Source organism: Myotis nattereri (genome assembly GCF_964212035.1).
Source record: "Myotis nattereri genome assembly, chromosome: 13".
Lineage (NCBI taxonomy): Eukaryota > Metazoa > Chordata > Mammalia > Chiroptera > Vespertilionidae > Myotis > Myotis nattereri.
In genome coordinates, this window is record NC_138088.1 from 18,505,619 (window position 1) to 18,532,704 (window position 27,086).

General features: G+C 59.9%; 1 protein-coding gene across 1 annotated transcript; it reads left to right on the forward strand.

Annotated features, from left to right (window-relative positions):
- The first annotated feature begins 38 nt into the window (after positions 1 to 38).
- SPOCK2 (SPARC (osteonectin), cwcv and kazal like domains proteoglycan 2) lies at positions 39 to 25,901 on the forward strand. Its single transcript, XM_081105261.1, has 10 exons — positions 39 to 362; positions 12,906 to 12,951; positions 13,170 to 13,284; positions 15,180 to 15,294; positions 17,190 to 17,304; positions 17,668 to 17,787; positions 18,928 to 19,146; positions 20,416 to 20,478; positions 21,841 to 21,978; positions 22,085 to 25,901. The coding sequence occupies exons 1-10, from the start codon at positions 174 to 176 to the stop codon at positions 22,234 to 22,236; spliced, it is 1,272 nt and encodes a 423-aa protein (XP_080961387.1). The 5' UTR covers positions 39 to 173; the 3' UTR covers positions 22,237 to 25,901.
- Positions 25,902 to 27,086: the final 1,185 nt, after the last annotated feature.

Genomic DNA, 27,086 nt, shown 5'->3' on the forward strand with positions numbered 1-27,086 from the left:
GACAAGTGCATCTCCCAACCAGGTCACATTTCAGCCGCGGCCCGCTGTCCGTCTGTCCGTCTCCGGATCAGGCCCGGCGGGAGGAGCGCGGCAGCGTTTGCGTCGCCAGCCGTGTGGTGGGCGGAAGGGCACTGAACACCGCAGAAGTCAGACCCCGTCGGACCCAGGCCACGATGCGCGCCCCGGGCTGCGGGCGGCTGGCGCTGCCGCTGCTGCTCCTCGCGGCGGCCGCCTGGGCCGAAAGCGACGCCAAAGGGCTCAAGGAGGGCGAGACCCCCGGCAATTTCATGGAGGACGAGCAATGGCTGTCGTCCATCTCGCAGTACAGCGGCAAGATCAAGGACTGGAACCGCTTCCGAGACGTAAGCCTGCCGGGCGGCGGGGGCGAGGGCCGGGCGCGGGGCGCGGGTTTGCGGAGGGAGCTGGGGAGCCGAGACCCCCGCGCGCGGATCGGCGGCTGCAAGTCGCAGCCAGAGGCTCCCGCAGCCCCGCCGGCTCGCGGCTCCGCGAGTAAACACGGGGCGCCCGCCGGGCTCGGCCAGTCGCCGCCCGCACAGCCCGGAGCCCCTTTCTGGGTCCTCCTGGCCCGACCGTCTCCCCCGCCGCCTGCGGGGCGCTGAGAGGGATGCGGGATGCAGGGTGGTGGTGGTCGTGGGTTGCAGGGCGGGAGGGGCGGAGACCCAGCGACCCGCGTCCTTTCATTTATTTTTATTTATTTGTGAGTCGCCCCAGGCCCGCACCCAGCGGGTGATGCTGCAGGCTCCGCTTACCGGGCGCTGCGGAACGGGCAGGTCTGGGTGGGGCTGGAGGGGAAGATGGCACGTGTGCCCTGTCCTCTTCTCGGGCTTTGGGGGAGGGGGCGCAGAGGGGAAAGGGTTGGGGCTTTGAGTTTGGGGGCGGGAGGGTCCTAGCGATCCTCAGGCGAGGCGGTGAAAGGCGTGTCTGAGATGGGGGAGGGGGCGGGCGACGGCAGTGAAGACACCCGCGGCCACGCCGCCCCGGGGGCCTCCAGAGCCGGTGCCGAGTGCGCGCACATGAAATCTGCTTTCCTGGACCAGCCTTGCACGGGGGAGCCCGACCCCGAGCTGGGGAGCGGTTCCGATCCGGAGAAAAGACTCCCATCGCCCCATGAGCTGGGAAAGCAGAGGGGAAAGCCCAGCGCGAGGACGGGGCCTCGGCGACCGCCGCCGGAGCCCGGCTTCACCTTGGGAGGAACTTTGCGGGGCTGGGGTGGGGAGGTGGCTGCGGACGAGCCGGCGTCGCTGCAGCACTTTGTTTACAGGCACCTGTAGATCCGAGGGGAAACCGGAGGCGGCGTTCCCAGAGGGGAAGTGAGAGGAGCGGGGCGCCGAGGGCGTGGCGGGCCCAGGGGAGGGGCGGGGGTGGGAGTGTGCAGGGGAGGAGGGGCCGGGGTGCGCCGAGGAGGCGCTGCTGGTCCCAGCGACCTCGGGCTCTCCGATGCCAGTTCTCGGAAACCTTTTCTGCGACCTCAGTTCTTGCTCCTCTTTCCCCAAATGCCCTCATCACACCTCCCTAGTGCGACACCAGCCACCCCGTGACCTTCCTCATCTTCTCTTAAACTGCCTGCACCCAGTAGTTCTTTACCAATGTGTTGGGAGCACACAGGCTTCCTATGAATTGCAGCCAAATGATGGGAAGAGGCTGAGAGATAAGGATCTTTTTGTTACTGCGAGAGAGAAGGGACTGTTTCTCTCCAATGTCATGGCGTGCTGAAATGCATCAGGAGTCGCCTGCTGCCGGTCACCGTGGCCTGGGCCCCAGAGTGGGGGTTTGCCCCACCCACGGCAGGTCCAGCCAAGGCACAGTGGAGCTCCAGCCAGGCCTTTTCCTCGGCCCCTGCAGGCCAGGCACAAATTAGCTGCAGTCTCCTGTCGCTGCCTGGGAAGCAGGCCGGTCACAGCCGCAAGGGAGGGGGTGGGTGGTGGGGGTGGGGGGAGCGCAGGCTGGTCCATCCCATCCGGCATCCATGCGTCAGTGGTCCAGGCCTCCCTCAGACTGACTGGCTGTTTGATCTTCCAAAACGGTGCTGGTGAAGGTCAGAAGGAAAAGAAGTGCTTAATCAGAACAGTAAAGGTTTAAAAATAAAAGATGCCTCCCCACTCCCTTCCTCCACCTGCTTCCAATAGCCCACTCTGTGGGTGAGGATAAATGATTGGCTGCTTGACCCCTGGCACAGGGCTGCCCACCTGTCTCCCTGTCTTGATGCCAACCGCTTCCCCCTTCCTCCCGTGCTCATCAGCAGAAAGGCACCAGATTTGGAATTCTGCAGGACCTTCCCCGTGGGATTCATGGAAAGCCGGAGGGCATGGATTGGTACGGGTGGCCTGAGGCTTTTTAGGGCAGGTTTCCTCTAAAACCCCAGTAAGGAGGAGCTCTGGCTGCAGGAGGACAGGGTCAGGGGAGGCTGTGTGGAAGGGTCCAGCTCCGGGGATCTGTTGGCAGCTTTTGCAGAAAGGCAGGACGCTGCTAGCTCAGAGTCACTGCATTGCATAACTTTAGGGGTGCCCCAATGTGCGTGGCGCCTGGAATTGTGCAGTGCGCGGACTGTGCACAGGGGGCTCTGCCAGCACCACAGACTCCTCTCCTGCCTTCTCCATAGCACAGGTCCCTCTTCCCACCCCAGCGCCTTCAGCCCTCTGGGTGGGCACAGGAGCATCAGGCTTTGTATACATTTCAGCGGCTGAAGATATATCCCTTGGCTCCTCAAAGGCGAGAGAGGCTTTTCTTCTTTCGAACCTTTGAGGTGTTGTCAAGTTGAGCCAGAACCTTGTTCATAATCAATCACAGAATAGCACGGGGTCCCCAGTTGCCTTGGCGGAAGGGAGGCAAGCAAGAGAACGGAATAGTCTTAGGAAATAGGATGGGGGAGTCCATAGTATGGGTGGGGGTCACGTCTCATTGAATGGCACGGACTGAACTGAGGGGGAAGATTGAGGGAACTGTGTCTAAGGGGTCAGGGGAACGAAGGAAAGGAGGAGAGCTTGGGAGTGGTTCCCACGTGGAATTGGTCTGAGCTGGTGGGGAGTCCAGCTTAGCCTTTTTCTCTGAGCACTAAGGTGGTAATGGATACGGGGTTTACCAGTGGAGCAACCCTCCCCGACAGTGGGCACAGGGCTTTCCTATCCTGGCCCCGGGCAGACCTCTGCCAATGCCCGGGAGGAGGGAATGTCATGTCCGAGGAGAAGGGGACGCTGCGATCTAGCTGAGCCTGACCCTGGGCAGGCCTGGGCTTCCCAGAGCCCCGCTTCCAGTGCTACCATCCGGATTCACTGAACAGGGTGGGACTGTACTGCAGGTCTTTGGAACAAAGCGTCCAGGGCCTCAGAGATAGAGATGGACAGTTGAGAGGAGACAGGCCCATTACACAGCATTCTTCCGGCAGCTTCAGGAGCCTGGGGAGGCAGCACTGACTGTTCTTTTTCTTCCCGGCTCTTCCCTACTCTGCACTCTATTTCCATTAAAAGTTAATGGTACTGATGAGTGTCTGGCACTGTGCTTGGCACCCAGGAGGCACCCAGTTAATGTTCTGAACCACTGAGTGTTCACATCTGCCATTCCCTGCAGGAAGCACTCGGTGGGCAGCCCCTCTGTGCCCTCGGCAGTCTGTGAGGTAGCTATGATTACTGGATGGCCCACCCATTTTGTGGTTGAAGAAATGGAGGCACAGAGAAGTTAAGTAATTACCCACGGGTCAAAGAGCTAGCATGTGGCACAGCTGGCATTTGAACCCAGTTGTCTAATTCAGCTTTGCTTTTCAGGGAATTCTAGGCTTAACCGTTAGTGAGAACGGGAAGGAAGAATCTACCCTGAGGAACAAAGTCTAGCCTGGCTTGTGCTCTGTGAGTCTCAAGGAAGCCCTGGGCAGGAGCAGCCCCGCCTAAGGAGTGGGCCCGAGGCCCCCGCCTGCTCCCAGCCTCTGGGCTAGTGAACTCCAGCGGCAGCTGAACACCCAGGGGAGGCGGGAGTGCGGGTCTGGAGGCCTGGGTTCAGGTTCTGGCTCTGCCCCTGTCTGGGCACGTGATGCCGGGTACATCCCATAACCTCTCTGAGCTTCAGTTTTAGGCAGGGAAACGGAAATGGATGCATAAACACGAAGGCATCCATTTCGGGCAATAATCTGCAGCCCCACGGAACAACCACCAGCTGGCTCAGCATTTCCGGGCTGGCCCAGGCCATGCCTCGGTCTCCATGAAAAGATGTTGACGTGTGTTCACCAACTCACCCATTCACTGCAGACCCAAGCCCCTCCCAGGCGCCAGGGCTTCGCCGTGATCCTGGGCTCCGGCCCAGGGAAGTGTCGCCTGCTGGCCACGCAGGATTCCCATGTCCTTATGCTCACCAGGCGGGTCAGTAGCAAGTTTTAGCCACACAGGTGCCGCCTGCCCCGCACACCTTCACCAGTGCCGTGTGGGGGTGAACTAACTGCACAGATGCTTGTGGATCAGCGTGGGATGTGAGAAGAACACAAAACTGGGTCAGAATGGGGATCCATAATTGGGGTTCTCCCCTAGCCTCTTCCTCCGCCCTGGCTTTGAATCCTCTCTCACACAAGAGCGGTGTCAGCATGGCGAGGGACTCTTGAGCACCCAGCAGGGCTCGGAGCCCTGGGAAGAGGGAGAGCAGAGCCCGCTGCCTGGAGAGGCTGTCATGTGCTCCTCTCATCTCACAGCTGCTCTAAGAGGATAGCCAGCCGCCGCCACCCACCCGTCTAGGTCTCGGCGTCTCCATCTCCGGGCGGTCAGGGCTCTGTCTGCAGGAGGGGAAGAGCTCTATCCTACCCCAGCCCCCCCGGGCCCGGGAGAGCGCTCAGCTTGTCTTCCTGGTGAGAGGACAGACTAATTGTGTGGCCGTGGGGGAGCCACGTCACATTTTTGGCCCTTGATTTTCCCATTGGTTTAATGAGCAGGCTAAACAGAGAATCCACCAAGCCTGCCTCACTCCGCGATGCCAGGAAGACGGCACTAGAACCCGTGAACAGCCCCTCACCCGCACACATACCCCACCACCCACCCACCCCATCCTGGCAGCAAGGCTTGAGGTTTAGGGACGGGATTTTCCTTTTGCTCTTGAGGAAATATCTGTGACAAATCAGGGTAGGGGATGTCTTAGCCAGAGACGGAGAAACCTAAGAAATGGGGCGTGATGGCGTCGTGGGGGGAACCGCAGGCTGGGGACGGGCATGCCGCTTCTTACATGTTGATTGCAGCGTAACATGAGTCTTCTTAGGATTGCAAACAGGAGAAGGTTTCCAGGCAAAGGCCTGGGTACACCCCTGTCTAACCTGGTGGGCTGTAGGGTGCTGCGGTTCTTGCCATGGGACAGCCGGACCCCCGAGGGCCAGCCGCATTCAGGTGGAGCTGTGCTCCTTCCCCGGGGGCCTGCGGGATTCGTTGGCCATCGGCTCTGGCACATGTTGGTGCTGCCTTGTGGTCTCACGCTGTGGGCCTGTGTCTCCAGAGTCCTCCTGCAGGTATTTTTAATGTGTGTTTGTCTGGTATCTCCCAGGGTAAGCCCCTGAGGGCAGGGCCTGGGAATAGACGGCTCGGTGCACCTCAGCAGCCCGTCCTCAGAGCACTGCACCGCGTGTCTGTGTACACAGTAGGTGCTCAGTGTAATTGTATGCGCTGTGGAATGTGAGAGCCAGAAAGGATCTTGGCTAACCCTCATCTGACCCCCTCCCTGTCCTCTTCAGGCAGCAGAGGGCCCAGGGCAGCGGGGGCTCTGGGCTGAGCCTTGCTGGTTACTTAGAGAGATCTCTTCCTCTTTTTGGACCCCAAAAGGTGGGACGGTCACACTAGAACCCAGCACCCTGACTCGCCAAAGATTCACTTGTGGTCTAAGGGAGCGAGTGACACCATGAAGGAAGGTTGTCCCAGGCCTCCCTGTCCCTCAGCCTTTGTGCCTGTGGGTCTGGGCCTGACTGCAGCCAGCCCCCCCTTCTCCTGGGGAGTGGGGCTCAGCGCCCTCCACCCCAACCTCAGGGCGCCCACAGAGCAGCCAGCCACCTGTCGGCCCTGTGCTCCCTTGGGGCGAGCAGGCCCCCGGAGGCAGGGCACCCAGATGCCCGAGGAGAGGTCAGGGCTGCGCTCAGCAGGAAGCCCGAGCCAGCTGGCTGCTGTCCTACCTCTGCCGCCGGCGCCCGCTGGCTCCTGCCCTGCGCCCTCGCACAGGGGAGGACTGGCTCAGACTCCCTTCCCTCTCCCGAAAGGTGTCATTTTGGAAGAGCCGGGGGAGCAGAGCCGTGGAGCCTGCAACATGAAGCGCTAAGCACGAAGCCCCACATTCTATAGGTGGAGAAACAGACCCAGACAGGGGCAGGGACCTGAGGACCCATCTCCCCTCTGCCCCACCGAGAGCCAGAAGGAAGACGGGGTCTGTGGCAGCTCCCTGTCCTCAGCCCTGGCCTCTGCCTGGCACAGCAGGACGGGGGATGCCCCAGATGCCCCTGGATTAGCGGGAGGGCAGCTCCGGGAGGCAGCGGAGGGCGTTGGTGGGGCATACCGGAGGCTGGTAGAGCTCCTGGCATGCAGGGAGTGACATGCACAGTTATGCCTCCGAGGAAATTCCTCCGAGGGGAGAGGAGATGGGAGGCAGGGCGACTGCCAGATACCTGTCTCCTTCTGTTTGTCCAGGCCTCACGGCCTCTGCCGCTCCCTCTGAGTGACGGACAAATATGCAATGACTGCCCGTTCCGCCCTCCTCAAGATGCCTTCTGCCAGCTCGCGATGGGGGTCGTCCTCCGCTGAGAGGGAGCCAGGCAGCCCCACTGGGCCCCTCCTTCCTTCCTGGGTCCCTCACTCTGTGCTCCCTGGCTGTTTGCAGGGAGGAGCAGGAGGAGGCCTGGGCACAAGCCTCCCCCTCCGGGGCCTCCTCGGGGACTGAGGCGGAATAATGCCAGGCACTGGGCCCTCCAGAGGTTGGGAGAGGCCTGGCCTTGTTCCAGTGTGAGAGGTTCTCCGTCTGTTACAAAATGAAGAAATGCCAGCACAGGGTTACGAGTTGTGGTTTAGTTAAGTCTCAGGACGAGCATCTCTGGGTCTCACCCGTGTGCCTCTGGCCTCGGATCCTCATTGAGAGACAGGCCAGCGTCTGTACTTAAGGGTGTGCGGGAGGGTAAACGGTGTGGGGGAGGGTAAACGGTGACGGAAGGAGACTCGACTCTGGTGGTGAACACACAGCACAGTATAGAGGTGGTGTATTACAGGATCGTACACCTGAACCCTACATAATTTTATTAACCAATGTCGCCCCAATGCAATCAATAAAAAATGTAAACGTCGACAATTGAGGCCCCTTGTGACCATGAGACCCGAAAGTGCATCTTGTCCACCCCCTCCCCCAAGCTCCCACTGTTCGTGCCAAAGAACTGGGCGTCAGCGATCTTTCGAAAGCACAGAACTTCCCAGTTGACGAAGTGCGCTCTCAGACAGATTGCACGGGGTCCCCGAGCTCAGGGGAAAGGCAAGGGCATCATCTCACAGCCACGGAGGTGGGTCTGGGGAGGGCAGGGCTCTGTAGCCTGCAGCCTCCCCGGCAGGCAGAGGCCAGGCCCCCAGCACACTGCAGCACAGAGGCAGGCGGAGATGGGTTCAAGGGGCTTTAGCCCAGTAAGTCGGGGCCTTGGGAGGACTGCTCTTCCTTTGCTCCACTTACTGCGGAGTCTCCTCCTCCCACCAGATGGAGAGGCTGGGAGAGATTGGGTTAATTCAAGCTGTGAAGTGAGCGGGTGATTTGGGTGCTAATTAAAATGACAGGAAGTAAACACCGCTAGGAAACACCCAGCATGTGCCCCTAAGGCCCTGCTTGGCCTGCACACTCACCACCATCTCTCCCCCAGCTTGGCACGGTGGGCTCCGTCTCCATGGCAACTGCACTGAGCCTCAGAGATCAAAGCAGGAGATGGGTTAGCTCCAAACTAGCTGAACCAGGAGCATGTCAAGGGGTTTCTGGAAAGTGCCTGGAGAAGGGGGGCCCAGTGTCTTCCCCCACCACTGCCGGTCCCCCCTCTCTGCTGCAGGACCCCAGCCTGGGGGTTGAAGCAGAGCTGGTGGAACGGGAGAAACCTCCCCGGCTGGGATGGGGCCTCCTGGGTCCAGCCCCGGGCCTGGGACTGTATGGAGCAGTACGGAGTCCTGGTGGGGGCGGGGGGGGGAGGGGAGGGTACCGGTTCTGGAATCACAGTCCCGGGGCCCCCAGTACTCTTCTGCTGTGCAGTTGATGTGTGATCCTGAATAAGTGCCCGGACCTCTCCAAGCCTTGATTTTGTTACCTGAGAAGTGGGGTGACAGTAGTCATTTTCTCTTAAGGTCGCTGTGAAGAGTAAATGAGGCGATGAATGTAGACCGCTTAGTGCAGCGCCTCCTCGCGGAATTGCTGAAAAGACGTGAGCTGTTATTCTTGTGCTGGTGCTGGGCATGGACAGAGGAGCTTTATGTGGTCTCTGTCCTCAGTGAAGGGCTCTTAAGGGGGAAGAGACGTGCTCAGAACTGTTGTAGAGAGATTCCTGTGCCTGCAGCAGTGTGAGGGGGAAGGACGCGGAGACCCCGGGAGGAATGAACGCTGCCAGGATTGCGGCCACGGCTGTCAGGGAAGCAGGGAGGCGAGCCAGAGAGAGAAGGAGGGGAATGGACAGGAGGGGGACAGGGGCAGGGCAGCTTCTTTGGCTCCATGTTGATGTCGCAAGATTGGAGTGGGGAGGGCAGGATGCTGTGCAGCCAGAGGAAAAGGCCTGGAAGTCAGGAGCCGGTTCCGTTCTGTGAGCGGAGGCGTGTCCTCAGGCAGAGAGAGCATCTGCTGGGTGTGAGGCTCCCTCCCGGGGAGAGGATAGCTGCTCCTTTCACCTCCGGCTCCACTGGGAATGAAGACAAGACAGGACCAGAGAGGACAAGGAGAGCATGCCACAGAAGGTGCGGGCTGGAGGCCCTCAGACCTGGAGCTGGTGCAGGGAGCTCGCCCGCTGCCTGCTCAGCCCCAGTGGAGCCCTCCTGACCCGGCAGCCAGGAGGCTGCCCCAGGCTCAGATGGTGCTTGGGCAGTGATGGTTTAAGGAGCTCTGTGGGGGGTTCTCACGTGCAGCCCCAGCTGAGAGGTACCCCTGGCACAGAGGAGGACTCAGCCCCAAGAGTGGGAATGACTTGCTGAGGCCCCACAATGAGCCAAGTTTAGAGCAGGCTCTGGTCCTAAGCCCTCTCCACCTCCCTGCCCCCACAGTCCCGACTCTGCTCCTCCCTCAACAAGAGACCCACCTACCTGCAAGGGGGCTGCAGGTCCCCTCGGGTCCAGTCTGGAGTCCCGGCTCACGCTCTCATCTGTTGCTCTGCCTCTGTGAGCCTCAGCTTCCTCATTTTTTAATGGGTTTGATTATAGTGGTCCTGCCTGCGTCACAGGATTGAGAGGGAAAAGGAAGACAGACACGTAAACCTATTAAACCGCTTTTAACGCACCAGGTGTGTTTCCCTGAGCTGCCGTGCTGAGTGCATGGTGTGCAGGGGTCACGGCTGGCTGAGCTGACCCGGTGAGAGCCAGGTGACAGACATGCTCGTCCTTTGCCCAGAACTTTGGATCTCAGCCTGGGACCCATCCTCCTTCCGACTGGCCCAGCTCTAGAGTGGAACCCCTTTTCTCAGGGGAACGAGACCCCCCACCCAGCCGCCCGTCCATAGCAAAAGCAGATGGAACGCACCGCCTTCCCGAGAAGACCCTGCCGCCTGGAGCCCTTTGTCAGGCCATTTCGCACCACTGCCAGCGGCCCCCTGGGCACCATGACAGACGCTGCGCACGGAGAGGCACGGTTCACACTTGCCAGCCAGCACCTCTTTTCTGCTTATAGACGGGCGGCCCCATCCGGCCTCGGGGGCCTGTGTGTCCCGGGGCGCTGCCTCTACCCTTCCCCGACACCCCTGGGGAGACGCTTCACTTCGCACTGGTCTCTGCTGCCCCGTGGTGGCCTCTCTCCTCCCTCCAGGTCTTGCTCCACCTGTTTTCTGACCCCCCACCATTTCCTCTGCCCAAAGTCCATGGCCTCTTCTGCTACGATGGCTTTTATTTGTTGAGTGTTTTGTGGAAACCAAGCACCTCCCAGATGCCATCTCCTTTCATTCCTGGAGTCCCAGGAGATCGGAGCCGAGCTCCCACAGGCCAGCTGCTTGCCCAGAGGCGCTGCAAGGGAGGTGGGATCCTGTGCGACTCCGGGCCCTCTCCTCACCCCTCGGCCCGCTGCTCCTACTCCTGGGCGTGAGGCTCCTGGGCCCCGGAGCACTCGGGCCTCCCTCCACCCACCACGTGGACACAGAGTGTGGCTGGAACGGAGGACAGCACTGTATACAGCAGGGGCTCAATCCCTGCAGGCTGATCAGAGGGGAGTGGGAGGAGTGGAGATAGCTCCCCGCCAGGGCTCTAACGAAGGAGCTGGATGGTGAAATCTCCTTTCTCAAGGCTCCCCCTTCCCCACCCACTTCCCTTAGATTTCTAATAAAAAGTTCTCGGTCTTGACCTTCGAGACCCACTTTGTACTGAGCTCCAAAGGCTCACAGCATGGCTGGGGGTTAGGCAGTGTGGTGGGTGAGAGTGTGAGTGAGCCGGCATGGAGGCCCTTGGCTGACACACACGCCACCCGGCCCATTCCAGTTCAGGTGCAGGTGGGTCTGGGCACACAGCCCCCCCCCCCCATTCCAGTTCAGGTGCAGGTGGGTCTGGGCACACAGCCCCCCCCTCCCCCCACCCTATTCCAGTTCAGGTGCAGGTGGGTCTGGGCACACAGCCCTTGAAGTGTCCCCAGCCACTCCCCTCCCGGGGATGATGGAGCAGCGGGCCCTACAATTTGATGGAGGCCAGGCCCTACTTGTGCCCCGACCTTGTAACCCTGGCCGCAGCCCTTGGCCACTCTCAGCCTCCACTTTCATCAGGTGGAGTGGGCACCGGAGAGGATGCTCTGTCTGGAGGAGTTCCTGGGCTGGCCTCCCTGGGCCCCAGCACATGCGGGAAACGGCCTCAGCTCCTAGCCCTGCGGTCTCCTTAGGAGCTTGCCTGGGGCTCAGGAGGTCAGGCCGTGCCCTGAGGAACTGGGTGGGGCCTGAGCCTGGCGCTGGGCTGGATGGTCCAGTGCCCGGGGAGGCCCCGGCCAGGTTCTCCGGAAGCCCCTTCGGAGGCTTTGCTCCTGCTGCTCCTGGGCTCACGGACAGTGGGACACGTGGTCGGGACAGATGTGGGCAGAGTGAGGGGGAGAGAGAGAGGAGAGGGACACCGAGGGATGTGAACAGAGATGCACGGGAAAGCAGGACAGAAAGAGCAGAGCTGGTGCAAGCCACCGCCTCCTCCCAGGGCGCGGTCTGCTGGTTTCTTGCCTGCCTCTCTCCCCTCCCCTCCCCTCCCCTCCCCTCCCCTCCCCTCCCCTCCCCTCCCCGCCTCACCCCCTCTCAGTGGAAGAGTCTGGAAGATCAAGTGGGAGGGAGGGCCTTCGTGCTCAAGTGTGGGAACTGGAGGCTGCTGGGAGAAGTGGCTTTGTTACTTTGTTCCTAGATAAAAACCATCTGGCACTGGGTGAGCTGCCTGGAAGTGTCCCTGTTCCCTACTGTTGCTTACACGTGTGCTTATATGCCACGCTCATAGACGAGGCCCTGCACGCATGCAGGCCCCGTGTGCAGAAGCACAGTACACACCTGACCGCGTGCACTCTACCGGGTGCTGACCCAGCGCCTGCTCGGCCCTGGCCACTGTCCGGCCTTTCAGCCTTGGTGCCTGCCCTCCTTTGTGCCCCTGGCTGCCCCCATGTGGCTGCCTGGTGATCAGGAGCCCTGTGCCCTCCCCCCCAGGCCTGACAGGCATCTTAGCCCCTTCCCACCTCACCCCTGCACACCTCTGACCCTTGCGGGGACGGGACCCTGGGTGAGTGGGCAGTTGTGTGTGGCTCCTCATGCCCCTCTACCTCCATCCAGAGGAGGCCAGCAGCTGGCTCCTTGGCACCGCCAGCCTCCTGCCTGCCTGGCAGAGCTTCCACCGGAAGCACCCTGTTAGCCAGGTCTCAGTAATGCCATCCCCCACCCTGGGGACAGGAGGGGAACCAGGCGTGTTGGGAGTGTCCTGCCAGTGAGCTAGGCTGCGACACCCAGGGCACAGGTGTGAGAGTCACTTTTCCCAGGTGCTATGGGCCCCTCAGACCTTGTCCTGATGGTGGAGACAGGGCTGAGCCGTTGGGAGCAGCCTCAGGGTCAGGAGGAGTGGGATGGGCCTCACCCCTCAATGCCGTGGGCCTCACCCTGACTGCTCCTGGCTGACCCTAAGTGGGCCAGGCCTTAAGCTGTCTGTGGTGAAGACATAGGGATGCTGGCCTCCAATGAGAGGCTCTAGAGGTCAGAGGACCATAGCAATGAAAGGCCAGTGTCCAGTGCCCCACAGCCCCGTGATGAGGCGGGGAGCCCTGGGATCACGGGTCTGAGGGTGCGCCTCACTGAAATCCCGTCTCTCCCTCTCTCCTCCTGCTTCGTTTCCCACGGCCTGCGGCTGCTTCCCGATCCCCAGGAGGTGGAGGTGAGTACTGCCTGGGCCCAGTTGCATATTTGCACCCTCACCCCGACTTCCCTGTAGCATTCAGTGTGGGATTGTCCAGGGGGAGGCGGGGAGAGATGGGGAGAGGATGGGGGTGGAAAAGGAGCTTATGGGAAAAGCTGGGAGGGATTCTGGACATGGGTTTAGGGGAATAGAGGTTTGGGGGAGGCCGCTGGCAGGGCCTGGGTGGACAGGGGTCATCTGAGCAGCCACCAAGATGGTGAAAAATTTACATGTGCAAGCAGCGTCCCAGCCCTGTCCTCCCTGGCCCTGGAGTTGAACCTCCACTCTGAGATGTGAGTCTTAGCCCTTCCCTTCTCCACCCCCTCTGTCCTTTCCTAGGATGATTACATCAAGAGCTGGGAGGACAGTCAGCAAGGAGATGAAGGTAACATGCCCCTGCCAGGCCAGGGAAGGTGACTGACACCCAGGAAGCCTTGAGGCCAGAGGGCAAGTCCTGACCCTGGGCAGCCAAGGAGCTGAGGGGCTCTGGTTATCAAGAGCTGCTGGAGGCAGGGACTTGCAGGCTCAGAAGCGAGGCTGGGGGGCCCCGGGATCTCCGGCACTGACTCCCAGCTGACCTGAGTTCCGACCGTGTGCCTGCAGCCCTGGACACCACCAAGGACCCCTGCCAGAAGGTGAAGTGCAGCCGCCACAAGGTGTGCATCGCCCAGGGTTTCCAGCGGGCCATGTGCATCAGCCGCAAGAAGCTGGAGCACAGGTGAGCGGTCTGGGGAGGCGGAGCCCTGGAGAGGGTTTGCTTCAGGAGTGAGGGCTTGACTCACCCTCTCCCGTGTATTAGTTACCTAGTGCCGGGAAGCAAAGGACCTCAAAACGTAGTGTCTTAAAATAACAAATATGTGTTAGCTCACATTTTATGAGGGTCAGAATCTGGTTCTGTCAGATGGTTCTGGCTCAGGGTCTCTCACGAGGTTACAGCCAAGATGCTGGCAGGGCTGTATCATCCGAAGGCTGGACTGGGGCTGGAGGATTCACCCCCAAGCTCCCGACACAGCTGTTGGCCAGAGGCCTTTGTTCCTAGTCACGTGGGCCTGTCCGTAGGGATTCTTGAATGTCCTCACACCATGGCATCTGACTTCCCCTAAGGCAGTGGTCAGCAAACTTATTAGTCAACAGAGCCAAATATCAACAGTACAACGATTGAAATTTCTTTTGAGAGCCAAATTTTTTAAACTTAAACTATATAGGTAGGTACATTGTTATTAACTTAATTAGGGTACTCCTAAGCTGGCCTTTGCTAAAAACATCCTCAATCTGAGGGGTCGACCTCAGCAAACGTACCCCCACTTCTTCTAACGCCGCTTCTTCAAAATAGACTCGCCCAGGCCGAAAACCGACTTCTGTGCATGGGCCACGAAGTTTCAATCGCACTGTACGTGCGCGCCCGCATGTGGTATTTTGTGGAAGAACCACACTCAAGGGGCCAAAGAGCTGCATGTGGCTCTCGAGCCATGGTTTGCCGACCACTGCCCTAAGGTGAGCCACCTGGGGGAGAGAGTGAGCAAGGAGGAAGCCACATCGTTTATGACCCAGTCTCCGAAATCACGCGTTACTTCTGCCACTTCCATGTGTTAGGAGCGAGTCAGAAGTACTGCCACTCTCCAGAGGTAGAGAATTCAGCTCCATCTTTTGAAGGGAGGAGTGTTAGAGAATTTGTGGACAGATTGAAGGCCACCACACCGAGAGATCGGTCACCAGACCTGTGGACCCTGGGAAAGTCCTGGCCCTTCTCTGGGCCTGGGCGTCCGCATCTGTGAGACAAATAGGTTGGCCCGGATCACCTGAGGTTCCTTCCAGCTCTGACCTGCAATGACTTCATGAGAAGGTCAAGGTTGTAACTTCTGAGGCTCGAGCAGGGGGAGGGGCATTAGAGGCCTTAACTGTGGCCCAAGGACAAGGCCCTTCCTGGTGCCAAGACGCCTAGTGAAGGTCCCAGTTCCCTCCCCTCTTTTTCTTCATCATAGAATCAGAGACCAGAGACGTGGGGTTAGCTTTAACTGCCCGCAGGGGCCGGTAGGCAGTGTGACCTGTGAAGAGAGCCCAGTGATGGGCCACTCCAGCGAGCCCAGGCCCTGTGGGAGGGGCGTGACTGATGAGGGCTATGTGGGAACTTTGGACCAGGACTGTCACACTTTGCAGAATACCCAGTGGTGAAAGGCCAGGGATGCAGCCTTTTATGTGAACTCTCCTATTTTGGATATAATTCAATTAAAAACACAAACTGATGGCCAAATAAATTGAGTCTGCAAGGCAGATATGGCCTGCGGCCCATCAGTGTGCACCCTCTGATTCGGTCTGACCTCTTAAGCGAAGTGTGACCCCCTTTTACGTCTTACAGCAGGGCCTGGAATTGCTGCCCCAAGGCCCTGCTGACTCAGTAACCCCAGCAAAGGGGAGGGGAGTCTATGCCATGTGAGCGGGAGGGTCTGGCTGGAGGTGACGGGGTGGGTGGCGCGGGCAGGGGCACGGCTGGGTCTACTCTGGATTGCCGGGACCAGCTTCTTGTTGGGACCCGTCTCCTGAGCCCTCTCTCTCCCTGGCCCTCTCTCATTTTCACCTCTATCCCATGCCTTCCCCACCCCTCTCCTCCTGTAGGATCAAGCAGCCTGCCCTGAAACTCCATGCAAACAAAGATACCGCCTGCAAGCCCTGCCACATGGCCCAGCTGGCCTCCGTCTGCGGCTCTGACGGCCACACTTACAGCTCCGTGGTGAGGAACCCTCGCCCACGGGGATGGGGGTGGGATGCACTTGAGGCCACAGGGAACAGAGGACTGAACAGCCATCAGGGCCTCCTGAGGGACTCCCAGGGCTGATGGGGGTCCTGCATTCAATGTAGCCAATCAGAGCAGGAGCACCTGAGCCCTGGGCTGGGGCTACCGAGGGTCTGCGCCAGACCCTGCCCCAGGTCTCAGGCAGGTGCAGGCAGGGGGTGGGGCTTGGAAGAGGCAGGTGGGCAGGCGACAGGAGTTAGAGCAGTGGTTCTCAACCTTCCTAATGCCGCGACCCTTTAATACAGTTCCTCATGTTGTGGTGACCCCCAACCATAAAATTATTTTCGTTGCTACTTCACAACTGTAATTTTGCTCCTGTTATGAATCGCAATGTAAATATCTGCTATGCAGGATGTATTTTCATTGTTACAAATTGAACATAATTAAAGCATAGTGATTAATCACAAAAACAATATGTAATTATATATGTGTTTTCTGATGGTCTTAGGTGACCCCTGTGAAAGGGTCGTTCGACCCCCAAAGGGGCCGCGACCCACAGGTTGAGAACCGCTGGGTTAGAGTAAAGGAGGGAAGGGCCTCCTGACAGTCCCAAGGGCTGTGGGAAGAAGGAGCCTGTGGTCCAGTGACTGGGGGAGAGGGCGAGCTCTCCACCAGCAGGTTCCCCGTGGGGGATGGGGCTCACCAGCGAGCCTGGGCATCCTGGGCAGAGGAATTACCCTTCCAGGAGGTGACGAGGATTAAATGATACAGTATCTGTGAAAGCATTTTATAAACGTTAAAAGGCCATGGAAGTACGGTGCTAACTGTGAGTGCTTCTGGCAGCCACGAGGAGTTGGGAGTTTGGAGGACGCTGACGGTTGGCTTGGGCTGGGATCTAGGGCTTAAGACGCCTTTGGGGGAGATGTGCAGATTTAAGAACCGGTCCGCCCTCCCTGGGGGTGATGAGTGAAGTAGGGTGGGGATGAAGTCACCCTTTAAGGGAGGGAGGGGAGAGAATAAAGCTGGAGCCTGAGGCCAGGAGCTGCACGAAGGAGGCAGGGGGAGACCAAGGAGACAGGGGCTGACAGAGGGCGCGGGAGTCGGAGAGGGCTATGGTCTGAGGGCCAGGGTGCTGCCCTGTGGGAGGTAGAGGCCCCAGGAGGTCTGGCTTCCATCCCAGGCCCTGGGCCTCTCTGAGCTCCCATGTTCTCTGCTGAGCATGAGAAATACAATTCTCTCCCAGAGCTGAAGGGACCACGCGAGATAATGCTGGAGACAGCGCTCCGCCCGCCTCGCATTATGCAGACACCACCAGGGGAAAGCTTTAAGGGCAAGGAGTGGGCGCGTCCCTCAGCAGCTGGCGTTGGCTAACAGCTGCAGCCCAGTGGTTTCAGTGAAAGCGCAAGAATTAGCAGATGTTCGATAGCTGCAGCTGTTTGTTGTCAAGAGAGCTGAGCAAAGCCCATGGAGGTGGCCATGGGAAGGCCATTGAGGGAAGGGCCAGCAGCCAGTGACCTGGGAACCAAGGGACTGGGGTGGGCGGGAGGAGAGGCTGTGAGAGCAAAGAGAGGGTGAGCAATAGCTAAACAGGGCAGGTGGGTGGCTGGGGGTGAGAGGATGAGGACATGGGTGTCCTGGGAAAGAGAAAGGTGCAGAGAGGGCAGTCTGGTGCAGAGTGGGGTTATTGGGTGCCTTCCATTGCTAAGCCCCTTCCTGGGCCTGCTGCCCCTGCACTGTGCGCCCATGGCCACCAGAGGGACCAGGTGGGCTGTTCATGGGCGCTGTCCTGTCAGCCATGGGGAAGGCAGATGTGGCTGCCAAGTAGATGCCCCCCCGCCGCAGGGCACCCTGGGGTGAGGCCCCATCGCCCACTGACCTTTGGCCTTGTGCAGTGTAAGCTGGAGCAGCAGGCCTGCCTGAGCAGCAAGCAGCTGGCCGTGAGATGTGAGGGCCCCTGCCCCTGCCCCACGGAGCAGGCCACCGGCTCCACCACGGATGGCAAAGCAGGTAATGCGGAGTGCCGGCCACAGCCAGGGTGGGCGGGCCGGGTCTCCCCGCCAGGGCTCCGGGGTGGTGTGCAGAGCAGCAGGAAGAAGTGGAACAAGCAAGGACAGGCCTGGGGGTGGGCTGGCTGGTTAACAGAGCAGGAGGGCTTGGGCCTCAGCCACAGGGAGCCTGTGCTGTGTGTTTAGTGCTGGGGAGTGAGGGGCAGGAAGAAGGTGGGAGGGGGCGGGGAGGGAGCCTCCAATTTCTAGCTCCCTTCCTACAGCATCCCTGACAGCTGCCCGCCTCCTGGCCTGTAGGGCAGCATCTCAAGCTAAGATCATGCTTCACTCACCTCCCCCCGCCCGCCCCCACTCTGTCCTGCAGAGACCTGCACGGGTCAGGACCTGGCCGACCTGGGGGATCGACTGCGGGACTGGTTCCAGCTCCTCCATGAGAACTCCAAGCAGAATGGCTCAGCCAGCAGCGGAGGCAGCCCGGCCAGTGGTACAGGAGCCCGTTGCTCTGCCTGGGAGGAGGGGGGAGGTGGGGAGACAGGTGTGCCCTGGGGCCAGCCCGCCTTGTGCTCCCTCCTGCTAGACTCTGAGCCCCTAAAAGAGCCTAAACCTCAGAACAGGGGCAGCAGATTCAGGTTAGCTAAGGAAGAATGTCTTTTTTTTTTTTTTTTTTTTAAGTTTTTTTATTGATTTCAGAGAGGAAGGGAGAGGGAGAGAGAGAAACATCAATGATGAGAGAGAATCATTGATCGACTGCCTTCTGCACACCCCCACTGGGGATTGAGCCGACAACCCAGGCATGTACCCTGACCGGGAATTGAACTGTGACCTCCTAGTTCATAGGTCAATGCTCAACTACGTAGCAACACTGGCTGGGCAGAAAGAACTTCTTCAAATGGGTAGCTGGCTGGTGTGGCTAAGTGGTTAGAGCGCTGGCCTGGGCACTGAAGGGTTGTGGGTTTGATTCCTGGGTAAGGGCATGTACCTGGATTGCAGGTTCGATGCCGGGCCCGGATGGGGTGTGTGCAGGAGGCATCCACTCAATGTATCCCTCTCACAGCGATGTCCCCCCTCTCCCTCTTCCCTTCCACTGTCTCTAAAAATCAGTGGAAAAAATATCCTTGGGTGAGGATTAACAACAACAACAAAAATTGGTAGGGAGAGCTGAAATGTAGCCAAGAGCAGGTAAGGAATTCTTTTCTTTTCTTTTTTTTAAAATATATTTTATTGATTTTTCACAGAGAGGAAGGGAGAGAGATAGAGAGTTAGAAACATCAATCAGAGAGAAACATCAATCAGCTGCCTCCTGCACATCTCCTACTGGGGATGCGCCCGCAACCCAGGTACATGCCCTTGACCGGAATCGAACCCGGGACCTTTCAGTCTGCAGGCTGATGCTCTATCCACTGAGCCAAACCAGTTTCGGCGGAATTATTTTCTCTGAAGGGCTTTCAAACAGGGTTTTGATGGTTTCGGTGCAGTTCTAGGTGGAGGCAGAGGGATGGCTCTGGCCTGAACAGAGGGCTGGGGCTGGGAGCAGTGGAGGGATGGAGGGATGGACAGATGATGGATGGACGGATCGGCGGACCTCTTTACCTTGAGCATGTCGGAACCTTGGTCTTCTCCCCAGGCCTGGACAAGGTCCTGGGGGCCAGCTGCAAGGACTCCATCGGCTGGATGTTCTCCAAGCTGGACACCAGCGCCGACCTCTTCCTGGACCAGACGGAGCTGGCCGCCATCAACCTGGACAAGTACGAGGTCTGCATCCGCCCTTTCTTCAACTCCTGCGACACCTACAAGGATGGCCGTGTCTCCACTGCCGAGTGGTGCCTCTGCTTCTGGAGGGAAAGTGAGTATGGCCCTGGCTGGGCCCGGCCCCCAGCCCCCGGCTCAGCCCCTGCCCCAGGCTCTCTGTGGGGTCGGAGGGGCTCTGTCCTGGTCAGCCCACCCGCCCCTGGACTCTCTCAGTGAGGCCAGCGCGTAAACTCCCTCCTTGGCAGGCTGCCAGGTGAGTCCTGACGCTTATGCAGTTTGCCTTCTTAAAGGAAGAGCGTTACCAACTATCCATGTCCCATTTCTGGGGACCCTGGAGGGTCTTGGAAGGGGCGGGAAGGGCCTGAAGCTAAAGCAACTTGGGACTTGGGCTTCTCCATGATTCCACTGTGTGATCCTTAGCCTCGGGGATGTGGCATCAGTTGCTGAACCACAAACACCTGCTGGAGATGATCTAGGCCAAGTGGCAGCTGCCATGGATGAGGAGGCTGAGGTCCCCGGGGCCAGCTGCCCCGCCCAGCCCCTGGGGAGGCGCTGGTGCCCTGCTGGCGCCCTGGTGCTCGTGGGCTCACAGCAGCACGGCGTCCGGGGCCGGGGCTCAGGCTCCGCCCAGGCTCCTCCATGTGCTGACGGGGAACCTGGGCAGGTGACGAACCTTCTGACTAGGGAGGAGAAAGACCCACCTCAGAGACCCTGTGAGGCTGAGCTTGGATCACTCGATTGCCCCTAACTGCCCAGCCTCCCGCTGTCTGCATCGCTGCCCCCTCCAGGCCTCTACTCCCCAGGTCTCCGACGTGCATTCTGTCGATTCTGTGCACCAGCCTTGGGCGGGAGCCTGGGAACAGGTCTCATTTCACCCTCAGCCAGGCCTCCCGCTGGAAGGGCTCGGGGTCTTCCCGCGGTCACAGACAAGTTAGATTTGGCTGCCAATGATTTCAGGCTTCCCACTCACATCCCCTCTTGTCTTATGTTCCCCTGGGGCCCATACTCGTGGGGAATGTGTGTGTTCACCCCTCTTTTGAATCCTATTAACTCACCCCATGGGTCACCCATACCCTCAGAGAGCCCTTGGCCTCTTGGGGGCCTCAGCCTACCTCACAGCCCTGCAATGGCCTCCCCCCGTTGGAGCCTGGGTATTTGCCTCGTGGTGCCCCTGTGTCAAATTCGGGATGTTAAAGGGATCAGTGCATCCCCCCCCAACCCCCCCATGGGGTGGCTCCGGGTCTGACTTGGCTACTTGCACCCTGCAGAGCCCCCTGCCTGGGTTTCTAAGCCTTGGGGAGGGGGCACAGCGCATCCTCCCAGCCCCTGGGGGCAGCCCCTCAGCGCGGTTCTGTCCCTGCAGAGCCCCCCTGTCTGGCGGAGCTGGAGCGCATCCAGATCCAGGAGGCCGCCAAGAAGAAGCCAGGTGAGGCGCTGGGCTGGGCGCAGAGCAGGAGGCAGGGAGGGTGCCCAGTCCCCCTGAGACTGGAGGCTCCAGCTGGGGCGTTAGGGGGAGGCCTGGCCTAGGAAGATAGGAGAGGGACTTCCTCCCCCTTTTCATCCTTGTGTGGGGTGGGGTCTCCCAGCCAGCCCCCAGTGAGTGTGTTTTCAGCACTATTTTGCCTCCCCCTGATGGAGCAGGAGGTTGGGATACAAAAGGTTCCTAGCCCCCCCACCCCCCCATTTTATTCAGTTCAGCAAAGTGAGTTCAGAACTTGAGTGAGCCCGATCCCCTGCACCCCCTGCCAGTAGACACTGCTCAGCGAGCACTTGGGAGCCAGCCCAGGTCAGAACTGATGGGAGCACAGACTCGGTCCCGGGCCCATAAGGCACACAGGCTCCCCGGGCACAGCCCACGCCAACACGGCACCACCCCCAGCTGTGGCTGGCATGAGGCCTCTCTGGGCCACTGGCTTCAAGGGGAGTCCTGAGGGATGGGAATGAGCCAGCCAAGTGCAGAGCTGAGGGCAGGAAGATGCTCAAGGTTTGGGGGACAGAAAGAAAGTCCCCTGGAGTGTGGTGGTTGAGGGGACAGAAGTCTGAGGGGCAGGACCCGTGGGGCCTCCTAGCTCCTTGAGGGCAGCTTGGCATTGGACTGGGCTGAAGAGACCACCCGTGACAATACTGGACCACACAGCGACCCACCCTGGCCGAGAGCCTGGCCTTCAGGGGAGGGCTTTAGCGCCGCTTCTACCAGGAAGCCACTGAGCCTGCCTGCTGGGCCTCCGGGCAGCCCTCCTGGGTGCCTGGTATTATCTCTGTGTGTCTCGCCCCCAATGGGCAGAGTCCATCTCTGGGTCCCCAGCGTGGTGGTCTCAGATGTCTGTTGAGTGGACAGAGGAGCAGCAGTTCCGTAGCCTGACGGAATGCGGGGTGGGAGGGGGAAGGGGACGGGTGTCTGTAGGCAGGTCAGGTCAGAGGGGCTGAGAGGAGAAGCATGGGCATTGCCAGCAGGGGCACTCAGGATGGAGGGGCAGCCAGGATGGAGGGTAGCGTGGTGGAGGGGCCGCTGGCGTGGAGGTCAGCCTGGCCATCCTATGAGACTTGGGCCACAAGTCAGGGAAGTGGCGAGGCGGACAGCGCCATCGCGGGGCCTGAGCAGGTCATCTAGGGAGGTGGGCTTTCTCGTCTCCAGTCGAGGAGCTGGAAGAAACACAGGCATCGGGCTTGTTGGGTGGTCGGTGCCTGGGCTGCTGGGGTCTGGACCGCGGCCCGGGTCCGAGCTCCAGGGCCACCCCTCTGGGTAGCTCCCCTCGGCCCTGCTCTGACCCTCCGCCCGGCCCTCCAGGAGTCTTCATCCCGAGCTGCGACGAGGACGGCTACTACCGCAAGATGCAGTGCGACCGGAGCGGGGGCGACTGCTGGTGTGTGGACCAGCTGGGCCTGGAGCTGACCGGCACCCGCACGCACGGCAGCCCCGACTGTGGTGAGGCTGGCAGCCCCGGGGCTCGGACGCCAGAGGCCTGTGGGGGGAGGCGGGGGGGGGGGGGGGGAGGCAGGGGGCCTGACCTGACCTGCTTGTTCACGCACAGATGACATCGTGGGCTTCTCAGGGGACTTTGGGAGCGGTGTCGGCTGGGAGGACGAGGAGGAGAAGGAGACGGAGGAAGCGGGTGAGGAGGCCGAGGCTGAGGAGGAGGAGGGCGAGGCGGGCGAGGCCGACGACGGAGGCTACATCTGGTAGACGGCCCGCGGGCCGCGGCGGGGACAGGCAGACGGGACAGCAGCAGGCAGCCTACGAGCGGATCCGGGAAGTACAGTTGGGAGGACCCTGGCTCCAGCTGGAGGACTGCAAGTGTGAGTGTGCGTGGCACGCGTGTGGCCCAGACGTAAGAGTGCCTGTGCGTGTCTGTGCGTGTGTGCATGTGTGTGTGCATGTGTGCACGCTCATGTGCGTGTGTGTTCATGTGTGTGGTGTGCATGTGCGTGCGCGCGCGTGTCTTTGTGTGTCTGCGTGTGTGTGCACGCGCATGTGCGTGCGTGTTCATGTGTGTGGCATGCGTGTGCGTGTGCGTGATGTACATGTGTGTTCATGTGTGTGGTGTGCATGTGGTGTGTGTGTGTGTGTGTGTGTGTGTGCGCGTGTGTGTGTGGCATGTGCTGACACACGTGTCCTCAGTCAAACTGCTCCTGGGGACCAAACACCCTTTGGCCTCCTGGTAGTTATTCTCATTGCATTTGTTGTTGGTTTTAAAATGTACCCGTTCACACACATACCCACTGGAAGGTCAACATTGATGAGATGAGATGCCCCCCTAGCCACGTCCCCTGGCCGCATCCGGGCCTGCCTGGCACCCTGGTCCTGATTGGCTCCCCTCGGCGGCCAGCCCTGACTCCTCCTGCTCCTGCCTGCCCTCTTCCTCCCCTTGGGGTCAAGCTCTAGCCTGCTGGCACGGCCCCATCAGAGGGGAGGGCGGGCAAGGAGCTGTCTGCTGGCTGGGAGTCTTCCCAGAGCTCAGCCAGTTTGGCCGTGACAGCCCCGCCGGCCTCAGGTGAGATGGGCTGGGACCCCCAGCACAGCAGGCCCCTCCCTGGGCGGGGCTGGGCGGGGCTGGGCGGGGCGTGGAGCCCTGGGGGTGGCCGGCAGGGAGAGCAGCTGCTGCAAATCCAGGCAGAGTTCTTAAGGGCACAGGCACCCCAGCCTCTTTCTGTGGCCCCGGGGTGAGGGCCATTCCCTTAGGCCGTGGGTGGTTACCTAGTGAGCTCTGCCTGGCCACGTGGGGGCACCTGTTCCCGTCCCCCTGGCTGGGCCCCTTGGTCCACTCTGGGAGCCTGAGGATCCGGCAGCGGTGAGGAGCCTGGGGTGTCTGCTGCACCCAGCTCCTCCCTGACCCCTCAGTAGTGCTCCCCTCCCCACAGACCAGTAGGAAGGCTGACCCCGAGGCCCTGCGAGGGGAGCAGTGAAACGGCAACCCTCCTGCCTGAGACCACGGCCTTCTCCCATCTCCCTCAGGGGGCGGCGCTCCTGTGCCTGGGCCATTTCCTGCCCCTCGCCTCGCAGCCCCTGCGGCTTCCTGTGTCCCCTCTGAGGGCCCCCACGGCTGCTCTGGGGGAGGGGGGGGGCTTCTCCACGCTCTGAATCCAGGGGGGAGGGACGGACCAGCCAGGCACTGAGGCCACGCCTCGCGGTCCCCCAGATCTCTCCACCAGGGGGGAGCCAGGGTGGAGGAGACGGTGCTGTGCTCCCCGCCAGCCTGCCCAGCTCTCCCTGCTGAAGCGAACCCCTACCACCATTGGCGAAGCATTTCTTACCCAGACCGGCCTCTGATGCTATTCGGTGTGTGGTGAGGGCAGTGTGAGCGTCTATGTGTGTGCGTGCTATGTGTGTGTGTGTATGTATGTGTGTGACTATATGCTATGTATGCATGTGTGGTATATGTGTGTGCACACGTGTGCGTGCGTGTGCTGTGTGTGTTTATGTGTGTATGTATGTGTGAGAGTGTGTCTATGTGCTATGTATGCATGCGTGTATGTGTGCATGTGGTGTGTGTGTGTGTGTGCACGTGCAGGCACTTTGTGTGAGACGAGGGCCACCCCTTGGGGCCCGGGCTGTGAGGAGGGGCACCTTGGGTGCTGGGTGGGTGGCCGGCTGGGGGGTTGCTCTGCGGCTCCTGCATCCGCTGCGCCCGCTGGACTTGCTGGAAGAACCTCAGCCCGTCTGCCCCTTGCTCCACCCTGGACCCCGCACCTTCCAGTCTTCTCTTGGGGAAACAGTGAGACTCCAGTGAGCCCCACCCACCGCCTCTCACGCTGCAGCACAGTCCTGTCAGGGTGTCGTGTCGTGTGGTCCCGCACCCCCATGTCCCGCCACCTCCGCCCCGGCCCCCAGCTCAGCTCAGAGCAGGGAAAGGCCTTTCCCTGCAGCCCTCTGCTCTCTGCTCTCTGAGCGGCCGCTTCTCACTCGGAGCTACTTGAACTTGTGCTCGCGCGAGGATCGAGGTCTGTCTGTCTCTTCCCTCGGAGGTGTCCCCCAGGGGGCTGTGGAGGATCTGGGGGCTCTGGGGTGGGAAGGCGGGGAGGAAGGGGTGCCCTTCCCCTCTGTGACCCTCCCCTCTCTCTGGTGGGGGCCTATGCTCTCTGTGTCTCTGGGTCTTCCGGTTGTGCACGTTTTTATGACCTTGTAAATATGTTGTAGAAAGAAAGCAAAAGGCCTTGCCCTGTCTCTGCAGCCCCCACACTGCTCTTCACCCCACTCTCTGAGACCCAGCCCCCCAAAGCTGACAAAGCAGCTTGTTCCCAGGGGCTGCAGGCCTCATCGGGCAGCTGCGGTGTCCTGTGAGCAGGGCTGCAGGGGCCTCCCCAGCTCCTTGGGTTCACGCCCGGGCCCACGGCCACCACCTGGCCCCTCCCGCACCCCTCTCCATCCCCCCCGCTCCCCGGGCCGACGCAGACAGTGGAATCAGGACTGTGTTGAAAAGATCTCAACCAAAATTTAAAAAGAAGAGTTTCTCGGGCCCTGGAGCTGCCCGAGACCTCCCACGCCATGGGTGCTGGGGGGAGGGGCAAGGCTGAGAGGGTAGGTCGGGGTTGGAGAGAACAAATGTGCCTTGAGGGGCCACTCAGGGCCCACGGGTGATGGGTGACGGGGTGGCGTGGAGCTCAGGAGGGAGAGGGAGGGAGGGGGTGAGGGCGATGAGAGTGTGATGGGCATCATGCGTGCCCCTACTGTCCCTTGCGGCTGTGGCCATGTGGGGTCAGTGGTCACCCCCTTTCCTCATGCCAGCCTGTCCAGGTAGAGGGCAGGCCCCCCGCTTGGCCTTTCGCGAGCTCCATCTGCTTCCAGTTCACCTCTGAGTGGGTGGGTCCCTGGGATCAACACTCCCCAAAGCCTTCCCTCAGCCCTTGGGGAGCGTGAATGGCATCATCGTGAGGCTGGGGCCCGCAGGGGTCACAGGGAAGAGCCACTGGGGGTGCGATGGGACGCAGACCCCCCGAGGAAGTCCCAAGCGGAGCAAACTGCTTTATAGCCTGAAGCTACTTCAACTGTGTCATGTGCAATAACTGAGCTTAGAGTTAAGAATTGTGTTCAAGTGCTTGGATTTCCGTCTGTATATTTAAGTGCTGAAATCGTATCTCTCAGTAATTTTAGATGTCTTTAACAAAAATCGGAAAACAAAGTGTTAGACCGTGTGTGTGCATTAATGGGCACTCAGCAACCCGCGGGTCACCCCCCCCCCTCCCCCGTGGCCCCACCTCGCACACCGAGCCCGACCCCCCCGTGGGGACCCCGCCTCGTGTTGTCTTATCTGCCTATTACTCAGCCTAAGGAAACCAGTACACCCCACATGCATAAAGGAAATCAAATGTTATTTTTAAGAAAATGGAAAATAAAAACTTTATAAACACCGCCTTCTGGCAGTACTGTGATTCTTCCCCTCGGTGTCATTTTTCACTAAAATGGCGTTCACAGACGGGGCCCAGAATAGACTGCTGGTCAGCACAGGCCTCTTCTATTCAACTGCACGTGGGGCCTGGGGAGGGCGGGGCTGGGAGGCGGGGACTGACCTACTGAGGGAGGGCCAGGAGCAACTGAGAGATTTTTTTTGATATCATTGCAAATACAGGTATCCCCCCCCCCCCCCCCAGTATATAGACTTTGAATCATTATTCATTCCAATGGGTTAATTCTGAAAAGAACCATTGGAATGAATAATGATTCAAAGTGTGTATATAGTTTTTGGGACAATATATATATATACATATACACACACACAATCTATATTTGTCTATTTGCCAATAAATACATCTCTATCACAGAGTTCTAACTCTATGGCCTGCCTTTTCCATTAACCCATTATGAACCTTTTGCTATTAGAGTTATTTGAAGACATGACTTGAATATTTGCATAGTGTTCCACAATATGATGGACTCTAAGGAATTTAACCATTTCTCTGTTTTTGGGCTTTTCTGTTGTTTCCAATTTCTTGACAGTCTCAACTGTAGCCCTAGAACTTACTGTGACCTTGGGCAGGTCACCTGGCTGAGGGGAGGGAAGCCCGCCTCCCATCCCAGGGACCACGTGCTGTAGGAGTGCTTTCGGAACAGCGGGAGCTTGCACAGGTGTCTACCTGTGCCCCGGCCAGCCTCTAGCTAGGGCAGGCTCTGTCCGGCTGCTAGAATGGGTCCTGCGGAGGGAGCTCCTCTTGTGGGCGGGGAAGGGCCCTGCAGGATGGTTTTCTGCCCTTTGGCTTTTTCACGGCCCCTGCAAGGTCACACTTGGAGGCTCAGGAGTGTGCCTGGAAGGAAGTGTGAGGAGTGATGTGTCTTGACAAGGAGCTGCTCCCAGCGCACAGGATGGAGGAGAAAGTGGGTGGACGCAGGGTTCGAGATCCCTGGGAGCTGGCTTACTCTGGACTGTGGGAGCCTGTGGTCTTGGAAGTGGAGGAACGCATGGTAGGTATGGGCCAGTGGAAGCATCTTATGCCAGCCTATGAGGTAGGTGGTATTAATGCCCATTTTGCAGATGAGGATCTTAAGTCTCAGAGAGGTGTGGTCACGTGACCTGGGATATACAGCGAGCGAGGAGCAGATCC

Excerpts from the sequence above, each read along its gene's own strand:
- SPOCK2 (XM_081105261.1), top strand. The coding sequence starts at position 174 with ATGCGCGCCCCGGGCTGCGGGCGGCTGGCGCTGCCGCTGCTGCTCCTC. Across the intron at positions 363-12,905 it reads ACTGGAACCGCTTCCGAGAC|GATGATTACATCAAGAGCTG; the intron begins GTAAGCCTGCCG and ends GTCCTTTCCTAG. Across the intron at positions 12,952-13,169 it reads CAGTCAGCAAGGAGATGAAG|CCCTGGACACCACCAAGGAC; the intron begins GTAACATGCCCC and ends GTGTGCCTGCAG.